Source organism: Entelurus aequoreus, linkage group LG06 (assembly GCF_033978785.1).
Source record: "Entelurus aequoreus isolate RoL-2023_Sb linkage group LG06, RoL_Eaeq_v1.1, whole genome shotgun sequence".
NCBI classification, from domain to species: domain Eukaryota; kingdom Metazoa; phylum Chordata; class Actinopteri; order Syngnathiformes; family Syngnathidae; genus Entelurus; species Entelurus aequoreus.
The window spans coordinates 73,346,050-73,371,163 of NC_084736.1; the positions used below are offsets into that span (position 1 = coordinate 73,346,050).

Consider the following 25,114-nt stretch of genomic DNA (forward strand, 5'->3'; position numbering starts at 1 on the left):
ATGGCCCCCGGGCCGCACTTTGGACATCCCTGGTCTATACAGTATATATCAAACCAACATAACAGGAGTGTAATGGCTCAAAAATCTCTTTTTTTATCCAAACAGCAACAACAACAGCCAGCTTAACTGTCAATGCGTGCACACACACAAAAGTTCCTTTGCCTTTGGTGCCCTTCAAAACGTTAACAACCATGTTGCTACAATAAAAAAACATAACAAAGGAAAATCCTTTTTACCTTGTGTCCTCGTGTCGGTAAATATTTGTGGCATTTTTTGAATACTCTGGGACTTTCGGAGTTGTATTTGTCGATTTATCATCGGCTTGTGTCCCAGTTGTGCCTTTTCCTCAACTGTATTATACGTCTGCCAAAGGATCATTTCCCCCCTAAAAAATCCCATCACAGTTGACAACTTGCTGCGGTAGAATCCCCCTTCGCCAATACAATCCTCTAAATGCTTGATAAACTCTCCCGCGTTCTGTCGGAGCCAGCAGCCTCACCATGGCGCACCACGCGGTGAATGCCGGCTCCTCTTTTATTTTTTTTTAATCCAACCTTTATTTAATTAGATAAGAAAGAAATATCTCTTTCACATGGGTGACCTGGCCAGGACGTCAGCAGCACATGTCACAGAGCAGTTACATAAACATTTAAATTAAGACATACATTTTAAGATGCATAAAAACAAACTGTAAAACAATAAATTAACAAAAAAACACAGGCACTGTGCAAACGTCGCACACTGTCTGTTCCTCAGGATACAACAGAAGGCCCCAAATGGAAGTAATTCAGTCTGTACACGAGGAACAGTTTAAGCATAAGTGTCATTAGAACGTAATGTGTAAGAGCTGTTTTTTCTTTATAACGAAGTACACAAGTAGAGAGGCATTAAACCTAAAATAGCCTTATAAATGATGGTCAGCCAATGTGTGTATCTGCGTGCGCTCAATGAAGACCAGTCTGATTTCACATACCGTTGACAATGGTGGGTGAGACGACGACATCCAGGAACAAAACGTATTGCTGAATGAAAAACAGTGTCCAGGGACTGGAGGCATTTAAATGAAACACTCAAATAAAGCACCTCTCCATAATCAATTATGGGCAAGAAAATCGCTGTCATCAATTTCTTTCTGACCTTAAGAGAGAAGCAGGTTTTATTTCTGTAACAGAACCCAAGCTTTACCTTAAGCTTAGCTACCAAGTTGTTAATATGGGATGTAAATGAAAGCTTCTTGTCAAGAATAAAACCCAGGTACTTGTAATTTAAAACCTGCTCCACAGGGTTTCCTTTTGATGTTATAATATTTGAAATGATTTCCGGTTGCACCCTTGAATGTGGATAAAACCATGAGCTTGCTTTTATCTGTATTAGAGATGTCCGATAATGGCTTTTTTACCGATATTCCGATATTGTCCAACTCTTAATTACCGATTCCGATATCAACCGATATATACAGTCGTGGAATTAACACATTATTATGCCTAATTTTGTTGTGATGCCCCGCTGAATGCATTAAACAATGTAACAAGGTTTTCCAAAATAAATCAACTCAAGTTATGAAAAATAAATGGGTTATACTTGTATAGCGCTTTTCTACCTTCAAGGTACTCAAAGCGCTTTGACAGTGTTTCCACATTCACCCATTCACACTCACATTCACACACTGATGGCGGGAGCTGCCATGCAAGGCGCTAACCAGCACCCATCAGGAGCAAGGGTGAAGTGTCTTGCCCAAGGACACAACGGACGTGAGTAGGATGGTAGAAAGTGGGGATTGAACCCCAGTAACCAGCAACCCTCCGATTGCTGGCACGGCCACTCTACCAACTTCGCCACGCCGCCCCTCATTTAAGTTATGAAAAAAAAAATGCCAACATGGCACTGCCATATTTATTATTGAAGCCACAAAGTGCATTATTTTTTTTAACATGCCTCAAAACAGCAGCTTGGAATTTGGGACATGCTCTCCCTGAGCGAGTATGAGGAGGTTGAGGTGGGAGGGGGTAGCGGGGGTGTATATTGTAGCGTCCCGGAAGAGTTAGTGCTGCAAGGGGTTCTGGGTATTTGTTCTGTTGTGTTTATGTTGTGTTACGGTGCGGATGTTCTCCCGAAATGTGTTTGTCGTTCTTGCTTGGTGTGGGTTCACAGTGTGGCGCATATTTGTAACAGTGTTAAAGTTGTTTATACGGACACCCTCAGTGTGACCTGTATGGCTGTTGACCAAGTATGCCTTGCATTCACTTGTGTGTGTGAAAAGCCGTAGATATTATGTGATTGGGCCGGCACGCAAAGGCAGTGCCTTTAAGGTTTATCGGCGCTCTGTACTTCTCCCTACGTCCATGTACACAGCGGCGTTTTAAAAAGTGATACATTTTACTTTTTGAAACCGATACCGATAATTTTGAAACAGATACCGATAATTTCCGATGTAACATTTTAATGCATTTATCGGCCGATAATATCGGCAGTCCGATATTATCGGACATCTCTAATCTGTATTTAAAACCAATTCAAGATCAAATAAGCGAGGCTGGATGACATCAAAAGCAGTTTGTAAAAACGTAAAACCCAGAGGGATGGAGGTTGAGCAGCAAAAAATAATAGTGTCGTCTGCATAAAACTGGTACATAGCATTTGTCAAATTGTTACAAAGAATATTTATATAGATGGGAAAAAAATGGGCCCCAGCACTGAGCCTTGCGGAACTCCTTTGCTAATGTCCAGTAGTGAAGAGGTTGTCCCAGCCACCTGTACACATTGTGTTCTGCTTGAAAGATGGTCTGTGAACAAAGCAGCAGCATTTTTAGACAATCCAATGTGATGAAGGGCTTAAAATAACAGACTGTGTTCTACTGTGTCAAATGCTTTTGACAAATCATAAAAAGAGTGACACAAAATTGCTTGACGAGACATTGTTTGCACACAGAGGCAAATTTGGCTGGATCTAAAAGTTTTTAGACTGAAAAAGTCGCAAATAGAGGTGTTCGTAAATTGAGATTCTGCTGTACACTGAAAGTATTCAAAAACAAGAAAAAAACTAACAAAAATGAGGGGTATTTTATTTGAACTAAGCAAAATTATCTGCCAATAGAACAAGAAAATTCGGCTTGTCAAGACTTTCCAAAACAAGTAAAATTAGCTAACCTCAATGAACCCAAAAATACCTTAAAATAAGTATATTCTCACTAATAACAAGTGCACTTTTCTTGGTCAAAAAAAAAAATTAGACCTTTTTGCTCAATATGTTGAAAAATATTCTTAAATAAGTAAATGCTAGTGCCATTATCTTGACATAATGATATGCGCTCGGCAGCATGATTTTTTTTTCATGCTTGAAGTAAGAAATTATTACTTTAAAAAGTAGTTTTATACTTGTGAGTGTTAATGACACAGCTTTGCATCAGTTGATATTCTAGTTTCAAGCATGTTTTACTCAATATAGGTCATAAAATCTCAGCAACAAGCTGTAATGTCTTACTGAGATCATTTAGGACCAAAACCCTTAAAACAAGTAAAACACTCTGACATAAAATCTGCTTAGTGAGAAGAATGATCTTATCAGACAGAAAATAAGCAAATATCACCCTTATTTGAGATATTTCATCTTATTTCGATTTCAGTTTTTGCAGTGCAGAGAGAGTTTGATTTGCACTTAGGCTCATTTGCACTCAACCTGTGATGTGAAGAAAATAAAGCACAAAATGAGAAACTATGTTCTTTAAATTTAGCCATTTAAAATCGTGCGTTCAACCTGTTGTGTTTCACGTTACTAGCAATTAGTTGACACTTGGGGCAATGTGCATTGTCTCTAGATAACGATGATGTAACCGTGATAGTGCTCTCAGAAATGATTAGAAAAGTCACTGGGCTGTACAGGGAGACCTAATAGCGTTTGTCCTTATTTGACATATTCGGTGAAATTACTGAGCTTATGAGTATAAGCAGTTACAGGATATTACAGATTGCTCAAGATTTATCTGAAAAGCTGGAGGTGTAACAAACACTGACTCATAGCTTACTCCATTACTCCTGTATGTAGAATGCTGACCTTTGTAACACTTTCTACTTCCCTTTTTCCTGCCAGGATGTATGCTGGCCAACAGTCTTTCTCCCACCTCCCTTCATCCCGCCTCCTCTCTCTGAATTATATCAACCACGTTTCAACTCTTTTGAATAAGAGCATGCTCCAGGGACACTCGATAATCTATTGATGTTTACCTATTACTTGTAATATTACATAACTACACGGTGCATGTTTACATTTGTCCATTACACGTTTCTTAAAATTTGATAAGTTCTAGTGAAATTCCCTTTCATAATGTTATGGTAAATGGGTTATACTTGTATAGCGCGTTTCTACCTTCAAGGTACTCAAAGCGTTTTGACACTATTTCCTAGGGGTGTAACGGTACACAAAAATTTTGGTTCGGTACGTACCTCGGTTTAGAGGTCACGGTTCGGTTCATTTTCGGTACAGTAAGAAAGCAACAAAATATACATTTTTGGGTTATTTATTTACTAAATTTGTAAACAATGGCATAACATACATATACACACAGGGTCCATTGCCAGGGTTAATGTGGTCAACATATATAAAATAAAAACTAAATAAGATAAGGCTCAGAATGGTTTCTTAACAAAACCTTTCTACATATAAAGTGCTATTTTTGATTGATTGATTGATTGGGACTTTTATTAGTAGATTGCACAGTACAGTACATATTCCGTACAATTGACCAAGTTTTTCAACTTGTTTAAGTCGGGGTCCACGTTAATCAACATTAAACTGCCTCAAGTTGTTGCTCAGATTAAATAAAATGACAAAACTTTTCTTCTACATATAAAAAGTGCAACATTAAACAGTTTCAAGTCAACTCAGCCTCAGATTAACTTTTCTTTTCCCCTCCCAGCCGGGCTAACTTGGCAGTAAGAGGATATATGGGCTTATTGTTCTTCCACCATAGAAGTGGGTCAAAATCTAGTTTTTAATGCAATATGGTCTTAAATCTGCTACTATAAAAACATTTGTTGTATCGCGCAGCCAAAGTGTTCCCAAACGGGAGATCCTAACGAGGCAGGAGGGTCTTCCAGCTCTGACTTTTATATGTTGTCGTAGCCCGGTCGCTGCTAGCATGCCGTGTGTTGTGCCTCGGTGTGCATTGTTTACACAACAAGCGCTACGCTACTTAATATGTCCGTGTGGAAACTCGTTCGGTACACCTCCGAACCGAACCGAATCACCCGTACCGAAACGGTTCTATACAAATACACATACTGTTACACCCCTACTATTTCCACATTCACCCATTCACACACACATTCACACACTGATGGCGGGAGCTGCCATGCAAGGCCCTAACCACGACCCATCAGGGGCAAGGGTGAAGTGTCTTGCTGAAGGACACAACGAACGTGACGAGGTTGGTAGAAGGTGGGGATCGAACCAGGAACCCTCAGATTGCTGGCACGGCCACTCTCCCAACAGCGCCACGCCGTTCCTTAATAATGTTGTTGAACACTTTACCCTATAGTGAAAATGGGAAGTAAATTGTAGATTTTCAGTGTTGAGAAAGTTACCGTATTTTCTGGACTACAGAGCGCACGGGTATATAAGCCGCACCCACTAAATTTTAGAAGTTAGAAAAATATTTTCCATATATTAGCCGCACCGGACTATGCGCCGCAGATATATAGGTTGGGAAATTAGTTATTTACACCAAAACATTTGATAAATGTTTATTTAGATACCTTAATTGTTTCTGAACGGTGCTTTTAATACGACAGTAAAACGGCTGATCAATAAAAAAAAACAAAAAACAGAAGTCATCGTCATGGTCCCACTAGCTGCGGAAGCTAGCTCTCCAATCAGCTAAACAGATTCAATAACTCCACGTCAACGTCTTGGTAAATTAACTGAGGAATTTGTGAAACTGAAACAATATTTAAATAATGCCATTGCTTGATTACCGTATTTTCCGCACTATAAGGCGCACCTAAAAACCTCCAATTTTCTCAAAAGCTGACAGTGCGCCTTATAATCCAGTGCGCCTTATATATGGACCAATATTGAGCCACAACAGGTCTCGCAAACCCAGCCTCTACTGTAGCGTCTATTCTATGCACCTTATAATGCGGTGCGCCTTATAATGCGGTGCACCTTATAATGCGGTGCGCCTTGTAATGCGGTGCACCTTATATATGAACAACGTTTTAAAATAGGCCATTCATTGAAGGTGCGCCTTATAATCCGGTGCGCCTTATAGTGCGGAAAACACGGTACATTACAATAGCACACACAAATATGCATGAAAACACTCCTACACATATCACACATGGCGGTTTAGTAAGTAAGAATTGTTTTAGTTATATTGTAAAAATGACAAACATTGCTTGGATTGATGAATGAAGAATCCATAGAAGTAGTGGGAACGCTATAGACGGCTACAAGACAAAAAGGTACTTCCGGTTGAAAGCTCTAAACAGAAGGACACAGCAGCACCTGCAGTGAGTGAAATCGTCCAAAAGATGGCGCGATAGCACAAACAATAATACACATTTTTCATGTCCTTGCTTGGTTTTTTTTAATTAATTTTTTTGTATTTGCAATATGACCGTTTTATAAGCCGAAGGGTTCAAAGCATAGGAAAAAAATAGTGGCTTATAGTCTGGAATTTACGGTATAATGGAAGTATATGAGAGCTTTGCATCGTTGACGTGACCCCAGCATGCAGAGACGAGAGGAGTGTGAATATCTTAAAATTTATTTTATGGCAAATCCAACTTTGACCACAGCGTCAGTCAGTTGTTATGTAGAGTAGCGCTTTCCATTATTTTCAGCATGCTGCATTGAAAAATTGCCCCCCCCCCATACACATACTAAGAGTTTGTTCATGTAAAGGTCAGTTCATTGTATTAGGAGAGTGGTTCAAAACCTTCTCAATCTTTCAAGTGCCTGTTGTGCAATTAGAGATGTCCGATAATATCGGACTGCTGATATTATCGTCTGATAAATGCTTTAAAATGTAATATCGGAAATTATCAGTATCGGTTTCAAAAAGTACAATTTATTACTTTTTAAAACGCCGCTGTACGGAGTGGTACACGGACGTAGGGAGAAGTACTGAGAGCCATAAACCTTAAAGGCACTGCCTTTGCGTGCCGGCCCAATCTCATAATATCTACGGTTTTTCACACACACAAGTGAATGCAAGCATACTTGGTCAACAGCCATACAGGTCACACAGGGGGTGACCGTATAAACAACTTTAACACTGTTACAAATATGCACCACACTGTGAACCCACACCAATCAAGGATGACAAACACATTTCGGGAGATCATCCGCACCGTAACACAACATAAACACAACAGAACAAATACCCAGAACCCCTTGCAGCACTGACTCTTCCGGGACGCTGCAATATACCCCCCCCCCCCCCCCACCCCCCACCTCAACCTCCTCATGCTCTCTCAGAGAGAGCATGTCCCAAATTCCAAGTTGCTGTTTTGAGGCATGTTAAAAAAAATAATGCACTTTGTGACTTCAATAATAAATATGGCAGTGCCATGTTGGCATTTTTTTACATAACTTGAGTTGATTTATTTTGGAAAACCTTTTTACATTGTTTAATGCATCCAGCGGGGCATCACAACAAAATTAGGCATGATAATGTGTTAATTCCACGACTGTATATATCGGTATCGGTTGATATTGGAATCGGTAATTAAGAGTTGGGGAATATCGGATATCGGCAAAAAAGCCATTATCGGACATCTCTAGGTGCAATATATACAGTAGGCTTACATAAAAACATTATTTTGCTTGTATTATACACAATTAAAACATGCCCAGTGGGATACAGTGTTGTGGTCATCCACACAGCATTTAAAGTTCTAGGATTCTATTTGTAGTAGGTATTAGCTCTATTTTTCTATCATTAATATGTTTCTTAAGAGATAAACACCAAAGCCTTTTACCAACCCACCCCCCACCTGCTGCTTATGCCTTCTCCACTCACTTTCGACTCCCACTTGTTCTCTCTGACGCCCTCTCTCTCTCTCTCCGCTCACGGGGTGTGAGTGTGTTTTTTCTCCTGTCAGAGGAGTGATGGACTGAGGCAAGGAACTGTGGCTCAGCTTGAGCTACAAGCTCTAATAATAGTCAATGTATCCATCTCGCTATCGTTGCATCCAGTCACCCAGCCGGCCGTGGTGTAGTCTAAGCACCCAAGTGAGCGTGCTCACTGTGTTGTCATGGTGATGACAGAGGTGCAGGCAGCCGGCTAATCTAGTACTTCTGTTTGTGTTCTGGTCCAGAAAAAGGCAGAAGAGGCTCACAGGATACTGGAAGGGCTCGGACCCAGGGTAGAACTGGTGAGTTTTGCATTGAATTGCGTTTTCTACATTCATACTTTCTTGCTCACTCGGGTTTTAATTTCTATTTAGCATTAGTGATAGAGGAAAATTTACCTGAACGCAAGCGTAAAACGGCTGTATCGAAGTGCAAGGCGACTACCTGTCTTGAAGCCCAATAATATTTTCTGTGCCATATTTTAAAACTAAATTTTTTCCCTCTGATTCAGTGATATCACTCCCAACATTATTTATTACCCCAGACTGTAATGTGAATCTGTCATCAACAGCATTCATCAAATTATGGAACAAATCCCCCATCTACAGTACATCTATGACAGGCTAGCAGATCCTGATCCTGTGGTTTGCATGCTGCTGTAAAACTGAGCATATTGTGTGATTGTCTCCTTTCTCGTTTCAGCCACTATACAATCAGCCTTCTGATACCAAGCAGTACCATGAAAACATCAAAATGTAAGTTTCCCCTACATCTTTTTTTAATGCCAAAATGATGCCAAAGATGATGCCAAATGTGGTAACCTTCTCTTTTGTAATTTTTTTTTTTTTTCTTCTTTAAAATATTATTAACTGAACACCAGCATCTACACTAGATCCATCCATCCATCCATCCATCCATTTTCTACCGCTTATTCCCTTCGGGGTCGCAGGGGGCGCTGGAGCCTATCTCAGCTACAATCGGGCGGAAGGCGGGGTACACCCTGGACAAGTCGCCACCTCATCGCAGGGCCAACACAGATAGACAGACAACATTCACACTCACATTCACACACTAGGGCCGACCAATCAAATTCTATGAGCATGAACTGATGAAGCCTGCTTGGATCTTAGACACACTAGGGCTGGGCGGTATACAGGTGGTATTATAAACTATACCAGTATATTTTCAAAAGAGATACTGTATGTATTCGAGACAATACCGCAATACTGATATATGTAGACTGCAGAAACTGAAATCTAAGTAAGATTAAATATCTCAAATAAGGGTGATATTTGCTTATTTTCTGTCTGATAATATCATTCTTCTCACTAAGCAGATTTTATGTTAGTGTTTTACTTCCTAAATGATCTCAGTAAGATATTACAGCTTGTAACTGAGATTTGATGACCTATATTGAGTAAAACATGCTTGAAACTAGAATATCAACTGTTGCAAAGCTGTGTCATCAACACTCACAAGTATAAAACTACTTTTTTAAAGTAATAATTTCTTACTTCAAGCATGAAAAAAAAAATCATGATGCCGAGCGCATATTATTATGTCAAGATAATGGCACTAGCATTTACTTAATTTAAGAATATTTTTCAACATATTGAGCAAAAAGGTCTCTTTTTTTTCTACCAAGAAAAGTGCACTTGTTATTAGTGAGAATATACTTATTTTAAGGTATTTTTGAGTTCATTGAGGTTAGCTAATTTTACTTGTTTTGGAAAGTCTTGACAAGCCGAATTTTCTTGTTCTATTGTCAGAGAATTTTGCTTAGTTCAAATAAAATACCCCTCATTTTTTTTTGTTTTTTGTTTTGTTTTTGAACACTGACTTTTTGCAGTGTAATTCTTAAGGTCTCAATGTGGAAGTCTTTCTGCTTATTGTTGAGTTTGAGTTGAGTTTGAGTTTATTTCGAACATGCACGCATACCACATGATACATCACGATTTCCAGTTTCTCTTTTCCACATGTTCGAAAAGGAGTAGGAAGAAGCAGAGCTTATTTAATCCTACCCCTTTTCTTTTACATAACAGTTGCTAAAACTTTTGTTCACTTCCTGTTCTCAATTTATTCACAATATACTCCATAAGTAATCACAATAAAGATAGATAAATAATACTCGGTGAAGTAAGTTACATTAAATATGGTGAGATGAGTAAGATTATTTTGAAAAAATGAACGGATGGATTGCATTGTGTCTATGTATATGTAAACTTTACCGTTTTTTCTGGAAAATCAAGTATTTTGTCCTTCCTTCCCTTCTTTCACATTGTTGTACTTGCATTGATAACAGAATCGAGCGATCGGGTCCGTTTGACTGAAGCCTCGCCGTCACTCGGGGCAACACGCTTTTATGACAGCAGCGTGGCGAGTTGCAATTTACGAGATTCAATCAAATCCACAACGCAAGAGAGATGGATGCACTTGAAAATAATAAGAGAAGACATTTTTTTCCGAAATACAAGCTTTGTGTAAATAAATATGTTCACAGTTGCAAAGGTATGAAAACAACTGATTTAAAAAGCTGCCACAAATAATTAACTCGTTATATGACTTTTGCAGTCACAATAAATGCACAATCTGAAAGGTAATACACAATTTGAAAGGGTGTTTAGCTGCAGTGGCATTATTGCATCCTGCCGTATACAGCTTACTGTTCCTGGCTTAAATTTTTGAGGGTTTTTGATTGATTGATTGAAACTTTTATTAGTAGATTGCACAGTACAGTACATATTCCATGCAATTGATCACTAAACGGTAACACCCGAATAAGTTTTTCAACTTGTTTAAGTCGGGGTCCACGTTAATCAATTCATTATACAGATATATACTATCAGCATAATACAGTCATCACACAAGTTAATCATCAGAGTATATACATAGAATTATTTACATTATTTACAATCCGGGGGGTGGGATGTGGAGTGGGTTGGGGCGGGGGGGTTAGATTTGGTTGATATCAGCACTTCAGTCATCAACAATTATATCATCTGAGAAATGGACATTGAAACAGTGTAGGTCTGACTTCGTAGGATATGTACATAAACATGGGTCTTCTAAAATGTTGAGCTACAAAAACACTATTGTTAATTATTTTTAAGTTTTCTGCTGATGTTTGAAATGTCCTCTAAACAAAGGACGCTAGTTTATATTTTGTTCTTTTGTGTTTTTGTTGTTAGATTAGGATTTGAGTGTCGCTAAAGCTTTGATTTAAAAAAATTTAAGATCATAATTTACTTTTCTTTTCATATTTTCAAGACTTTTTAATATGTTTATGTGCAATATCTTTGCATGAAACTTTAACACTTTCAGCAAATGACCCATGTTAAGTATTAGTTTCAATAAAACTACTTGATACACATGTTTGGGTTTGACTTTTTATAAATTCACTTTCAGGAAAAAATATTGTGATATATATCGTATACCATAAGCCAAAATATATTGGGATATAACTTCCATACCGCCCAGTCCTAAAACAAACTGAACCGTTCAGTTGCAATCGATTCCATGAGAATACAATGACCTGGATGAATGAGAACATCCATAGACATATTGACTGAATGTACTTAAAACAAATTATATATGATTTAGAGATAGTGACTTGACTTTTTACGAATGCTTCAAGCAGCATTAATAATAACCTGATTCTAGTGACCTCAATCAAGAGAATATTTAAAACTCTTCTCAATTAAATGTGAGCTACGAAAACCAGGGTGCTTGTTTCTTTCCCACTACACAGTGTCTGCTTGGTTGGCCACAATTGTACTCAATCCGTTTACTACCTGTTACTTTCAACAGTTGAGCCAGTATGGATGTCGTCAAACCACTGCTCATAGCTCATTGGTCAAACAGATTTGTCATCACTGCAAACTCAAAAGCTTTAGGATTTAAGAATATGCGGATAAAATGGCAATATAAACGCATACAGTATGTTAATAGCTTCAGAGAAGTATTCCCTGGTCATTAAGTAGCGCGTTGGCTTGTTTTTTCCTAGGGGTAAGCAGGTTTTAATCAGGTTATTTTGTTATGTTTGTATTTAAATCATTCACATTTTTCTTACTTTCCACACCATTTTGTATTACTGTTTATATTACTAGGATTTAAGTAGTTGATGTTCTGTGCACAGTTGCGATGTTTGCTTCTGCTGCTGTGAGTCAAGGTGGCATGTCATGTATTGACAAAGGATTGTAATCCCGTGTGGATAACACTTTTAATTTGCAAGTCAACATTTGGGCCATATAATTCAAATACAATTTGTCAGCATGTCTCTCTCTCACTGGGAGAAGAGATAATAGTTGAAGACAAGCCTGTGACTGGCGCTGCCATGGCTCGTCTCCTACTGTGTATATTATTAACATATTGAATTGAATTGAAGTATTTATTTCAAACCTGCACAGTACAACAAAACATTTTTTTTTTTTTTTTACATTTTGGCAGAGACATTTATGCAAGGCTTGAAAAGGGGTTGGATGAAGCAGATGCTTATAATATCCCAACCCCTCTCACTCATTCCACATTTAACATAAACAATATAATACAAGAACAATACTATACAAACAAAAACAAGAAAAGCTCCTGTACACTAACAATACAATAGTACCACTGTTACTTTGATACAAGACAAGACGAGACAAAACAAACACACACACACACACACACACACACACACACACACACACACACACACACACACACACACACACACACACACACACACACACACACACACACACACACACACACACACACACACACACACACACACACACACATACATAGGCCCAAACACTCTCTGACCATACACCTCTCTCCCATCGCTCTGTGCTGAGGGCATCACTCTCTTTCCTCCTCGTACTTCTTCAGTACTTCTTTTTTAAACAGTCTTTTAAATTGAATCATGTTAGAACACGTTTTTAACTCTTCCCCTACGTTGTTCCACAGACTGACTCCACGCACTGAAATGCACATTGACTTTAAAGTTGTTCTAAATGTAGGCAAATATAATTTGTTGTTTCCTCTTAGACTGTACCTATGGTGAGCATCTCTATCCTGGAATAGGTTCTGTATATTGGCTGGTAGAGAGTTTTGGGATGCCCTAAACATAATTTGAGCAGTTTTAAATTTGATGACATCGTGCAGTTTAAGTTGCTTTAACTCCATGAATAGTGGATTTGAATGATGTCTGTAGTGAACATTGGACACAATCCTAATGGCCTTTTTCTGCAGAGTGACTAAAGGCTGTAGAAATATGTAATCATATCAGCCCCAATAACAAATAGAAGTGTTTTGGCTTTACGGACGTATGATCGGGACTCTTTGTTTAGTGTCAGAGAGTCAATGGAGGGTTTGTTTGATACATGGAACAGGTACAAGCAAGCGTTCCCTCCTCCATTTATAGTTGATCCCGACTCACCTGAATACTTGCTGGTATGTCAGACACCGGGCAAGGTCCGCAAAAGATCGATGAAAAGAGGCTTAAGGTCAGGTATCCAGGTCAAGCTTGTGGGCTGTCTTCGGCCGTCATGGCTGCCATCGCGCTCAATGCCTCAGCCAGATTTCTCTCCTCGATGTGTGTGGTAGCGTGTCCACGACTCCGCCTGCTTGGACTTCAACAAGTGTCCTGGACCCTCCAAAGCGCTGCAGTTGTGGTCAGGGGTTTACACCGCCATCATTTACTTCCGTGTTTGTGCCGACCAGCTGGTGTCCACGTGACTTTCGACCAATCCCGCTGCGTAATACAGACACTGCCTTTGTGTTGTCATCCACACTCCACATTGGCCTGCTGAACGCTCGTTCAATTGCGAATAAGTCTTTTTCATTGAATGATCTTTTCTCAAGAGAAAATCTGGATATCATGTGTCTTTCTGAGACATGGCAGAGAGAGGAAGAGTTTATTCATTCTGATGATCTCTGCCCAGCTGGCTGCTCTGCTGTCAGGAAGCCCCGCCCCTGTCCCCATGGTGGTGGTCTGGCTTTTGTGCACAGAGATGACTGCACATGCAAAGTGATCCAGTCGCAATAATTCTCTTCTTTTGAGTCGCAGATGTTTAAGGTGGGGTTTTCATCCCCCTTTTATTGTGTGTTAATCTACCATGCTCCTGGCCCCTCTGCTGTCTTTTTGAATGATTTTAGTGACTTCTTGTCGTCAATAATTAAGTTGGAAACTGTTTTAATGCTTGGGGATTTAAACCTTCATGTTGATGATGGCTCATCTTGCTCTGCAATGAACCTTTTAACTTTGAACAGCATGTTTTTGAGCCCACTCACCAAAAAGGCCATATTTTACACTTAGTTTTTACGCTTGACTTGGACATTTTAAACATGTCTGTAAAGGATGTCAACATGAGCGATGATAGTCTTATCTTGTTTGATCTATAGACCTGAGCCCAAGCCCTCAAAATTAAGGTATCAGAGGGGTGTTATCACTGCTAATACTGCAGACAGACTTTCTGATATGTTTGATCCTCTTTTAGTTATAAACTGTCTCGATGTGGACAATACAGGCATGTGATTTTTCCGTCTAAAGTCGGAATTCCGTCTTTTTTAATCTCGGGGGAAAAAAAAAAAGATCTCCCGTTTTTCCGTTTTTTTTCTCCGACCCTAAATCAAGATTCGAGACGTAGTTTATATTACGCCGTAGTTGATTGGTCGATATGTTCCTTGTGACCAATCAGGACATCTGTTATGAATGATGACGTTAATAACGTCATCATTCATAATGGTTACTACGGCCATTTTCCATATGTAAACAATGTCGGTTCTCGAGAGAAAGGACGCTTTACGAGTAAAAGAAATTGATAAACATGTCAAAAATAAGTTCCGATGGGACTGGATGGAAAGGGAAATCACTGATACTGTTGGGAAGAAGAAAGTTACGACTTTGTTCGGTGATTTTATTCGGAAAATCGATCGTCCCTGAAAGGTTTTGTGCAAGTGGTGTCATGATAATATTGACTATGGATCACGAGGTTTCAAGGCTTTGGAAGTACATGCGAAACGCCAAAAACATATGAAACAATTTGAAGCAAGGAAAACAAACTTTTCACTAGCTGGTACTTTTGGATGTCAACCGAAAGTGAGCAAACCTTACGGACTTCATCTTTTGTTTACATCGACAACTGCCGTAGACATCGAGAGGAAAGATCCACCCACTTCAGTTGCAGACAGGGTTGTTAATAATGAGGTAAGCTAAAAAATATTTGCTTGCGAAATACGCATGTTTGTTTTAAATATTAACCAATTATTGCTTTGCGAAATATAAATGGGGTTTTCTAAAAATAAAAAGCCATGTGAAAATATATTATGAAATTACAGAAATTCAAAGAGTCGCATTATTGATTCCAGTTAACAATTTATTTGAAATAAATTTGCATATAATACTATTTTGTAATATTATGTTCTTTTGTAGTCTCTTGAAACTATTGTCAGTGGTGTAACAATCTTGAAGGTAAATATTTTCACACTTGTTTCATGCAATATGTCAGTGTCCTCACATTATTATTATTTCCTATTTTCAAATATGAGTAAACAATACTAAACATGTTTAATTATTTTCATAAATGTATATCCTATTTTGGCGAAAAGAATGAAATGTTTACATTACATTACATTACATGAACTGAAGTAATGTGGTAATACTGTAAATAAACTGTAGATAATAACACTGATCGATGTGGCACCTGTGGATGTGAAATGAACACAAGATGTAAATATTAGTGACTAAATACTGTTGGGACTGAACCATATACAGTGATTCATTAGGATAATTGGGTTATGTATGTTCTATTAATGATGTTTTCATGTCTTTAAACACTAAAATATTTTCTTCAAATGGTGCTGTCTTTGTTAATTTTAGCATGTTAAATTGGTGAAAAACCTGGACCTGGCTGGGGGCCTTCGTCCCCCAGACCCCCGGAAATTTTTTCAGTCATTTTCATTGTGGTCAAATCACATGCCTGACAATATAATTCACTGTTTTAACAATCACTGTGTAACAATTCTGGATCAGGTGGCTCCTGTTAAATCCAACTTGTCTACACATAAAAAAGCATACCCTTGGGCTAATGAAGATATCCCAAGACTTAAGACTGACTTACCGTGTACCCCGGGAAGTCCTGTGGGGAGTGCTCAGAGAGTATGGGGTAACGGACTGTCTGATTGTGGCGGTCCGCTCCCTGTATGATCAGTGTCAGAGCTTGGTCCGCATTGCCGGCAGTAAGTCGGACCCGTTTCCAATGAGGGTTGGACTCTGCCAAGGCTGCACTTTGTCACCGATTCTGTTCATAACTTTTATGTACAGAATTTCTAGGCGCAGTCAGGGAGTCGAGGGTATCCGGTTTGGTGGCTGCAGGATTAGGTCTCTGCTTTTTGCAGATGATGTGGTCCTGATGGCTTCATCTGGCCAAGATTTTCAGCTCTCAATGGATCGGTTCGCAGCCGAGTGTGAAGCGACTGGGATGGGAATCAGCACCTCCAAGTCCATGGTTCTCGCCCGGAAAAGGATGGATTACCATCTCCGGGTTAAGGAGGAGATCTTGCCCCAAGTGGAGGAGTTCAAGTACCTCGTAGTCTTGTTCACGAGTGAGGGAATGGTGGATCGTGAGGTCGACAGGCGGATTGGTGCGCCGTCTTCAGTAATGCGGACGCTGTATCGATCCGTTGTGGTGAAGAAGGAGCTGAGCCGGAAGGCAAAGCTCTCAATTTACCGGTCGATCTACGTTCCCATCCTCACCTATGGTCATGAGCTTTGGGTTATGACCGAAAGGACAAGATCACGGGTACAAGCGGCCGAAATGAGCTTCCTCCGCCAGGTGGCGGGGCTTTCCCTTAGAGATAGGGTGAGAAGGTCTGTCATCCGGGAGGAACTCAGAGTAAAGCCGCTGCTCCGCCACATCGAGAGGAGCCAGATGAGGTGGTTCGGGCATCTGGTCAGGATGCCACCCGAACGCCTCCCTAGGGAGGTGTTTCGGTTTTGGTAGGAGGCCACGGGGAAGATCCAGGACACGTTGGGAAGACTATGTCTCCCGGCTGGCCTGGGAACGCCTCGGGATCCCCCGGGAAGAGCTGGACAAAGTGGCTGGGGAGAGGGAAGTCTGGGCTTCCTTGCTTAGGCTTCTGCCCCCGCGACCCGACCTCGGATAAGCAGAAGAAGATGGATGGATGGATGGAAATCCACTAACCTTGAGGTGCACAGGCTCTATCTCAGGGATCTTGTGTCATCCTACAATGTGATGGGTAAAAATGCCGGATCTGACTATTTGTCAGTTAATAACATTGAATAAGAAAAATCCCAAATTTTTGTTTGACACCACAACTTGTCTTGTATATCCTGCTGCTCCAGTTACCCCTGTTTTTTGTGAAGCTGTCAGCAATGCCATTTTGAGATTTTTCACCAACAAAAACAGGGGTACCCTTCCGTGTGGTACCCCTGCTGCTGAGCCTGTCCCCAGCATGTGGTCCTCATATAGGACTGTGATGTTAGCTGATATTTCGGCACTGGTGACCGAAATGAAGCCTTCCTGTTTTTCATCTGACGTCCATCCTTGTATAAGGCTCTTTCAAAAACGTGTTTGAGGAAATTGGCCCTTGTGTTACCAACATGGTTAACCTCTTTTTGTCTACTGGTGTGTTACCCAATGCTTTAAAACTTGTCATAGTGGAGCCATTATTTAAAAAAAAAAAGCAGGCTTAGACCCAATCGATCAAAATAGTTTTAGGCCAAATTCCAAGCCTGTCTAAGATCCTTGAGAAAGTTGTCAAGCTGACATTTTTCTTCGATCAAAGTAACATCCATGAGCCATTTCAGCCCAGTTTCCGTAAACAGCATAAACGGCCTTACTTAGAGTGTCCAGCGACTGGTGATTCTAGAAAATGCACTGTTCGGCTTCTCTTGGATCTGTCCTCAGCCTTTGAAGCTGTTGACCATCAGGTTCTGCTGAGAAGACTAAGGGATCAAGAACTGTCAGGATCAGTTCTGCAGTGGTTCTCTTTATATTTGTCGGGGCGTTCCTTTAGTGTTACAGCTAATCAACAAGGTCTGAGTCAGCAGATTTATTGCCTCAAAGTTCTGTTTTGGATCCTGTATTATTTTTTGCTGTATTTGAACCCTTTGGGAAAGGTCGTTGAAAGGTTTAGTGATGTTTCTTTTTACTTTTCTTTTTACATCCAGCTATACTTTTAAGCCGTCTGAGATCCAGAAGCTTAACTCCTCCATGCATCATTGTTTAGTGGACATAAAACAATGGCTAAGCAATACATCTCTGCAGCTCAATGCAGACAAAACATAAACATTGGTTATTGCACCTGGTGATTCATTTCCATGGATTAAACAGTACTTGGGTGATTTAGGCCAGTCTACTAAGCCAAGCCTCAGAAACTTGGCAGTTATCTTTGAACAAAGACATGTCATTAGTGCAGCCTTGTAAGCAGTTGACAATGAACTGCTTATTTCATCTAAGGAACATCTCTAAACTTAGGAAAATGGTGTCACAGAATGATTTGGAGCTTATCATTCATGCTTTTGTGTCCTTGCGTTTAGACTATTGCAACTGTTTGTTTTCATGTATGAACAAGAAGAAGCTCTCTCGACTGCAACTATTCCAAAAGTCTACAGCGAGAATTCTGACCCGTACTAATAGGAGGACCCACATATCCCCTATTGTAAAAGAACTTCACTGGCTGCCAGTGTCCTATAGCAGTGGTCCTTAGCCACCGGTCCGTGACACATTTTCTACCGGGCCGCACAGAAACATTAATTAATTTATAAACTACCGCATTTTCTTCAACATAACTTTCACCTGTCCCACTGAACACACCAATAAGCTTGTTTATAGATGTATATTACAACTCCTGATAGGAAGTCGCCATTTGTTATAGTACATTAATGCACATTAATGAACATATAAAATGTTAATGTGCCAGATTGTAGCCAAAGGCTCATTTCCATCTGCAGGATAATTTTATATAGCAGGGGTTCTTAACCTGTTTGACCTCAGGACCCAACTTTTCCACTAAAAAGGGACCCGGGGACCACTCCAATATTAACACTGAATAAGTAATCTTACTCTTGATTCTGATCATATTAAATAAAATAAAATATATAACCTACTTACAGTTTACTACCTTGTAAAAATATATAACATCATGTGTTAATCACAAAGATTATTATTAATTTAACAAATAAACATTAGGCTTAGGCCAGGCTGATTAGAAAAAAATAATTTACAAACAATATGTATTATGTTGTGCTAAAATAATTAAACTAAATTAGTTATAAATATGTTTCCTAAGTAAACTGTCAATAAGATTAAAGTGCAAATGAAAATACAGCTTCACCACTTTAGTCACAATTTTAGCACGTAAGAAATTTCTCTATGACATTAGCGCCAGACTTCTTCTGTTGGTTTTATATTGTCGATACTGCCACAAGTGGTAGAAAAGTGTATTACAACTAAGTAACGCTGCGGCCTATGCGACCACGGCTGAAAAAACAGATATATTACATTTTAGGGGGCGCTCGTGGCCCAACACTGGGGCCCCGGCCCTGTGGTTAAGAAACACTGATATATAGTATATGCTATCTCTTCACAAAGGAACACGCCCAGGGCTCCCACTACTTCAGCATTATCATGAGTTGCTGTTTTTATCTACCACACGTAGAAAATCGGTCCGTAAAAAATAATGCATACAATAAACCGGTCCCTGGTGGAAAAAAGATTGGGGAGCCCTGTCCTATAGGATCACGTTAAACAATTCTGGTTCTAGCCTTCAGAGGTTTACATGGTCAGGCTTCTTCTTATATCAGTGATCTGATCCAACCTTACTCCCAAACTCAGGCTCTGAGGTCCGTGGATCAGAATCTGCTGAAGGTTTCATGCACTGGTTTTAGAACTAGAGGTGACCGATCTTTCCAGGCTGTTGCTCCCACGCTGTGGAATGATCTTCCGCCCTCATTGCGCTTAATTGACTCTGTTGACACCTTCAAAGGCAATCTTAAGACTCATTTATTTGTTCAAGCTTTTATTGTTGTGATGATTTTTATGTTGTCTTTTTTTAGTTTTTATATTGTTTTGTATTTTTTATTCATACTGTGTTTTTATATTGTTTATGCATTGCACTTTTTTATTGTATATTGGCCTTTTTTATTAGATTCATTGTTTTTCTCTAATTTAACTGTGTTGTGAAGCACTTTGTGGCTTTTTGTCTGTGGAAGAGACTATACCAAATGAATGTTGCTTACTGATGCCTTTAATGCGGCTTCCTTCCAGTGACCTAACAGCAGTTTTCCGCATCATCTGAGGCAGTACTGTTTTGTAGCGGAAAAGTGACTACTGTACCTCAAACAGCGGGTAGGCCTGAATACAGCTGCAGTGAACAGTAGATGCCATGTAGTGAGGAAGGGGCTTTGGACCACACATTTTTAAAACATGGCATTTGAAAATGTACTTTTACAATGACACTGAGCCTGGGCCGATGATACATTTATTTGTTGATACATCGTCCCACAAATTATTGGAAATAAATAATGTTATTGTCAACATTGTTTTGAGACCAAATTACATGCTACAGTCATCCCTCACTACTGTACATCGTGCCTCAAATATTGCGGCTTCACGACATGGTGGATTTGAATATATTCTCACTAATAACAAGTGCACTTTTCTTGGTAGAAAAACAAACTGAGACCTTTTTGCACAATATGTTGAAAAATATTCTTAAATTAAGTAAATGCTAGTGCCATTATCTTGACATAATGATATGCGCTCGGCATCATGATTTTTTTCTCATGCTTGAAGTAAGAAATTATTACTTTAAAAAGTAGTTTTATACTTGTGAGTGTTGATGACACAGCTTTGCATCAGTTGATATTCTAGTTTCAAGCATGTTTTACACAATATAGGTCATAAAATCTCAGCAACAAGCTGTAATATCTTACTGAGATCATTTAGGACCAAAAACCCTTAAAACAAGTAAAACACTCTAACATAAAAACTACTTAGTGAGAAGAATTATCTTATCAGACTTAAAATAAGCAAATATCACCCTTATTTGAGATATTTAATTTTACTTAGATTTCAGTTTTTGCAGTGAAAAGAGAGTGGATGACTGACAGGAGGATTCACTCCATTCATTTAATTTCACTATAGAACAAACGCACCCAGGTGCTAAAACTAATGCAAAGAAAGAACACTCGTGTCGCCCTTTTGTAAGTGAGACAAAGGAAACAAAAACACATGGCAGTGTTTCCCATAAACTGCCAAGATACCTGTGGCGGTGGGGGCGTGGCTATGGGCGTGGTCACCATGACATCATCAAGTAATTTGCATAATTTACTAAAATGATTTGATTTTCTCTAAAAAGGCTCAAAAAATGTATACTTACTAATTAATAATAACAGTTTTGTTTTAAACGTCCATCCATCCATCCATCCATTTTACAATATAATTACAACACTTTATGTACATATTTATATACAGATTTGAACAATAAGTTATTCACTGAAATATATTTATTAATTGTGGTTCTTACAAAAAATATATCTTATAAAATATAAAGCTAAAATGTCTCAAAGCTCTGCCCCTTTAATTAGTGCATACTAAATAATTTAACTTTAGCCTACTACTACAACCATATTATTTACCAGCAAAATAAAGTGAAACAGAGGCAGAGGTGTCCTGCCACAGTCAGTAACAAATAAACAAAAAACAGCAGTGGTGGTAGATAGACACAGAGCTTCATCAAACATCTGATCCACTGAACAAAGAGCTCCAAAAATCTTGAACTTTAGACTGCCATCAGTTTTACTCCCTACAATTAACCATGTGTTTCCTACTGCCTGCAGACTTTGCACCCTTTGTTATATACACATGTTGTGTTTCTAATATAAATACATTTAATAAAATCAAATACAAATAAGGCAACAAGAGAAGTATCCTACACTTCTCTTTTGTAGGTCATAAAATCTCAGCTACAAGCTGTAATATCTTACTCAGATAATTTAGGACCAAAACCCTTAAAACAAGTAAAACACTCTAACATAAAATCTGCTTAGTGAGAAGAATTATCTTATCAGACAGAAAATAAGCAAATATCACCCTTATTTGAGATATTTAACCTTACTTAGATTTCAGTTTTTGCAGTGTGCCAACTATGATACCAATCAAACACACTCTTACAGACTCAGAAGCTGCACTGCAAAAAGTCAGTGTTCAAAAACAAGAAAATAAAATACAAAAATTTGGGGTATTTTATTTGAACTAAGCAAAACTATCTGCCAATAGAACAAGAAAATTTGGCTTGTCAAGACTTTCCAAAACAAGTAAAATTAGCTAACCTCAATTAACCCAAAAATAGCTTAAAATAAGTATATTCTCACTAATAACAAGTGCACTTTTCTTGGTAGAAAAAAAAGAGACTTTTTTTGCTCAGTATGTTGAAAAATATTCTTAAATTAAGTAAATGCTAGTGCCATTATCTTGACATAATGATATGCGCTCGGCATTACATTTCTCGAAACCAGCAAACTTATTCTAAAAACGAATGTATTGTCCTTAATGGAAAGGCAACAAGGCAACCGCTTGTTACTCTCAGGGTTTCCTAGCCACTCAGGCAAGTCATATGGTCTAAAAATGCATTTTTCCATCGATAACATGACATCATCGCGCCAAGTGCGTGCTCTTTCAGTCAATTAGTGCGCATATATACAGCCCGGCCCCGGCCAAAAATGTTTTAATGTAATTTTGAGGAATTTATCTGAATGTGCATGAACTATTTCTGTTCAAAATTGTTTGAAATGTCAAATGTTAAATGTTAAAATATTAACTGTCAGTTTACTGTACTGTGCCAACTGTACTACTATATGAGTACATATTTTCTATTGTTTCATTGAAAATAAAACAGCAAAGTCAATTTGGCTGTCATCTGTTTTAATTATGAGACACATCCATCCATCCATTCTCTACCGCTTATTCCCTTAGGGGTCGCGGGGGGTGCTGGAGCCTATCTCAGCTACAATCGGGCAATTGTGTCAAAATCATGATTTTTTTTTTAATGCTTGAAATAAGAAATTATTACTTTAAAAAAGTAGTTTCATACTTGTGAGTGTTGATGACACAGCTTTGCAACACTTGATATTCTAGTTTCAAGCATGTTTTACTCAATATAGGTCATCAAATCTCAGCAACAAGCTGTAATATCTTACTGAGATCATTTAGGACCAAAACCCTTAAAACAAGTAAAACACTCTGACATAAAATCTGCTTAGTGAGAATAATTATCTTATCAGACAGAAAATAAGCAAATATCACCCTTATTTGAGATATTTAATCTTACTTAGATTTCAGTTTTTGCAGTGTGCCAACTATGATACCAATCAAACACACTCTTACAGACTCAGAAGCTGGCAATTAGGCTACCTGTGCCTGTGTTTTCAACATCTGCATTAGATGAATAAAGAATATAGTAATTGCATTTGCACACATCATTTTGGTTCTGAGAAGCCCTGCGTAATCCTCCAGGGTACCAGATTTGTCACATCTCTGTCATCAGTTTCCTCTGTATTATATTCAACTTTTTGCTTATTTTGCCAGATTTGAGTGCCCTTGCCTTGATTTTAGAGCTGGTCCGATGTTTTTGTACCTGTACCTGTAATGTACAAGCACAGGTCAAATCCAGCTGATTTGTTATAGAGTTAATCTTTGATGCAGTAACAGTTTGGCTCAGTTCGTGACCTTTTGTGTGTGAGTGGGTGTCTGGGACTGTTTGTCAGTGTTTATGCATGCTCGGCGTTGGGACTGTTTGGATTTAACTTGGCTTTATACCGCAGATAACATGTTGTGTAACGGAGGGAAGATTATCAGAGTGTTTTTTTTTTTCACCCAATAAATCTTATCAGGTCGTCTTGCAGTTGTGACATATAACTCACACCGCTAGTAGTCCTTTTTGTAGTCCTTTCTCCTTGTATGTGACCCCTCCGCTAAGTTAAAGGGACACATGTAGAAGACGATTACATGAATCAGCGGGGAATGTGACCTTACAACTGACAGATTAATTGTCAGGAATAAAAGTCTGTCTTGCAGTGAAGAGCGAGACAAACTGAGCGACTGCCTAAGGGGATTTTCTGGCTCTGACCTTTATTTGAGCAACTGTAGCTGGCTGCTTTAAGCATTGTGTTCATTGTGTTTTAGTCCTGTACCTGTACATTCAGTCAGCATGTTAACATGCACTGAAGAATCAAGTGAAAGATGTATGAAAACCTAATAATAATATTGTTTTGCTTTTGAATCTTGTAGCACCACTGTTTTAGTAATGCCTGTTTATTTTTTTTGAACATCTTAGAAATCAAGCGATGAGGAAAAAACTCATCTTGTACTTCAAAAGAAGAAACCATGCTCGTAAGCAGTGGGTAAGTGAACTCAGTATTTTGACTCTCTGCTGGGATTTGCCCGATGATGGATGAGGAGTTAAAAACTGGGTCAGCAGCCATTTTAAGGTGGAAAAAGATACTTTGGGCTCTATCAGACCTGGGCAAATTAAGGCCCAGGGGCAACATGCGGCCCGTTAAGCTTTTCAATCTGGCCCGCCGGACATTCCCAAATAATTTTTTTAGATCTTTAAGATGGAAACTGTAGCCGTCATTATGATGTGCAGTCATGTTTTCTATTGACCGTGAGTCTTGAACTATACAAAGTATTTCAATGGTTGAAATCTGCGCTTTTGCATTATATACTAGTTACTATGGTAATCTAATTAGTTACGATGGTAATCTAAGTCACAGCAGTTCAGACGAGGCACCAAGCAGTGTGGGTGGGGAGTGTTTCCACAGAGTGTTCCCAGAGCGGCCTGAAATGCGGGTGTCAGGGACAGACGCGGAAGGAGATTTTTACAACAAAGTTCTACAAGAAAAGTGATATTATATCAGATTGTAGGTGTTTTTTTTTTTTTACTCTTCGCGTTCATATTTTGCAGTGTTTGTTGCATTTTTGTTGTGTTTCGCTTGATTGTAAATAATGTGGATGGAGAGGGGGTGTGATG

The 25,114-nt window shown here is 38.9% G+C and overlaps 1 protein-coding gene across 6 annotated transcripts in view; it reads left to right on the plus strand.

Annotated features, from left to right (window-relative positions):
- Positions 1-25,114, plus strand: part of LOC133652577 (nuclear receptor corepressor 2-like) — a 212,767-nt gene that overhangs the window by 93,873 nt on the left and 93,780 nt on the right. For all 6 annotated transcript variants that reach the window (XM_062051491.1, XM_062051494.1, XM_062051495.1 and 3 more), the window contains exons 7-9: positions 8,320-8,376; positions 8,777-8,829; positions 24,419-24,485. In XM_062051491.1, the coding sequence (XP_061907475.1) occupies positions 8,320-8,376; positions 8,777-8,829; positions 24,419-24,485 (177 nt within the window). The remainder of the gene's footprint in view (positions 1-8,319; positions 8,377-8,776; positions 8,830-24,418; positions 24,486-25,114) is intronic.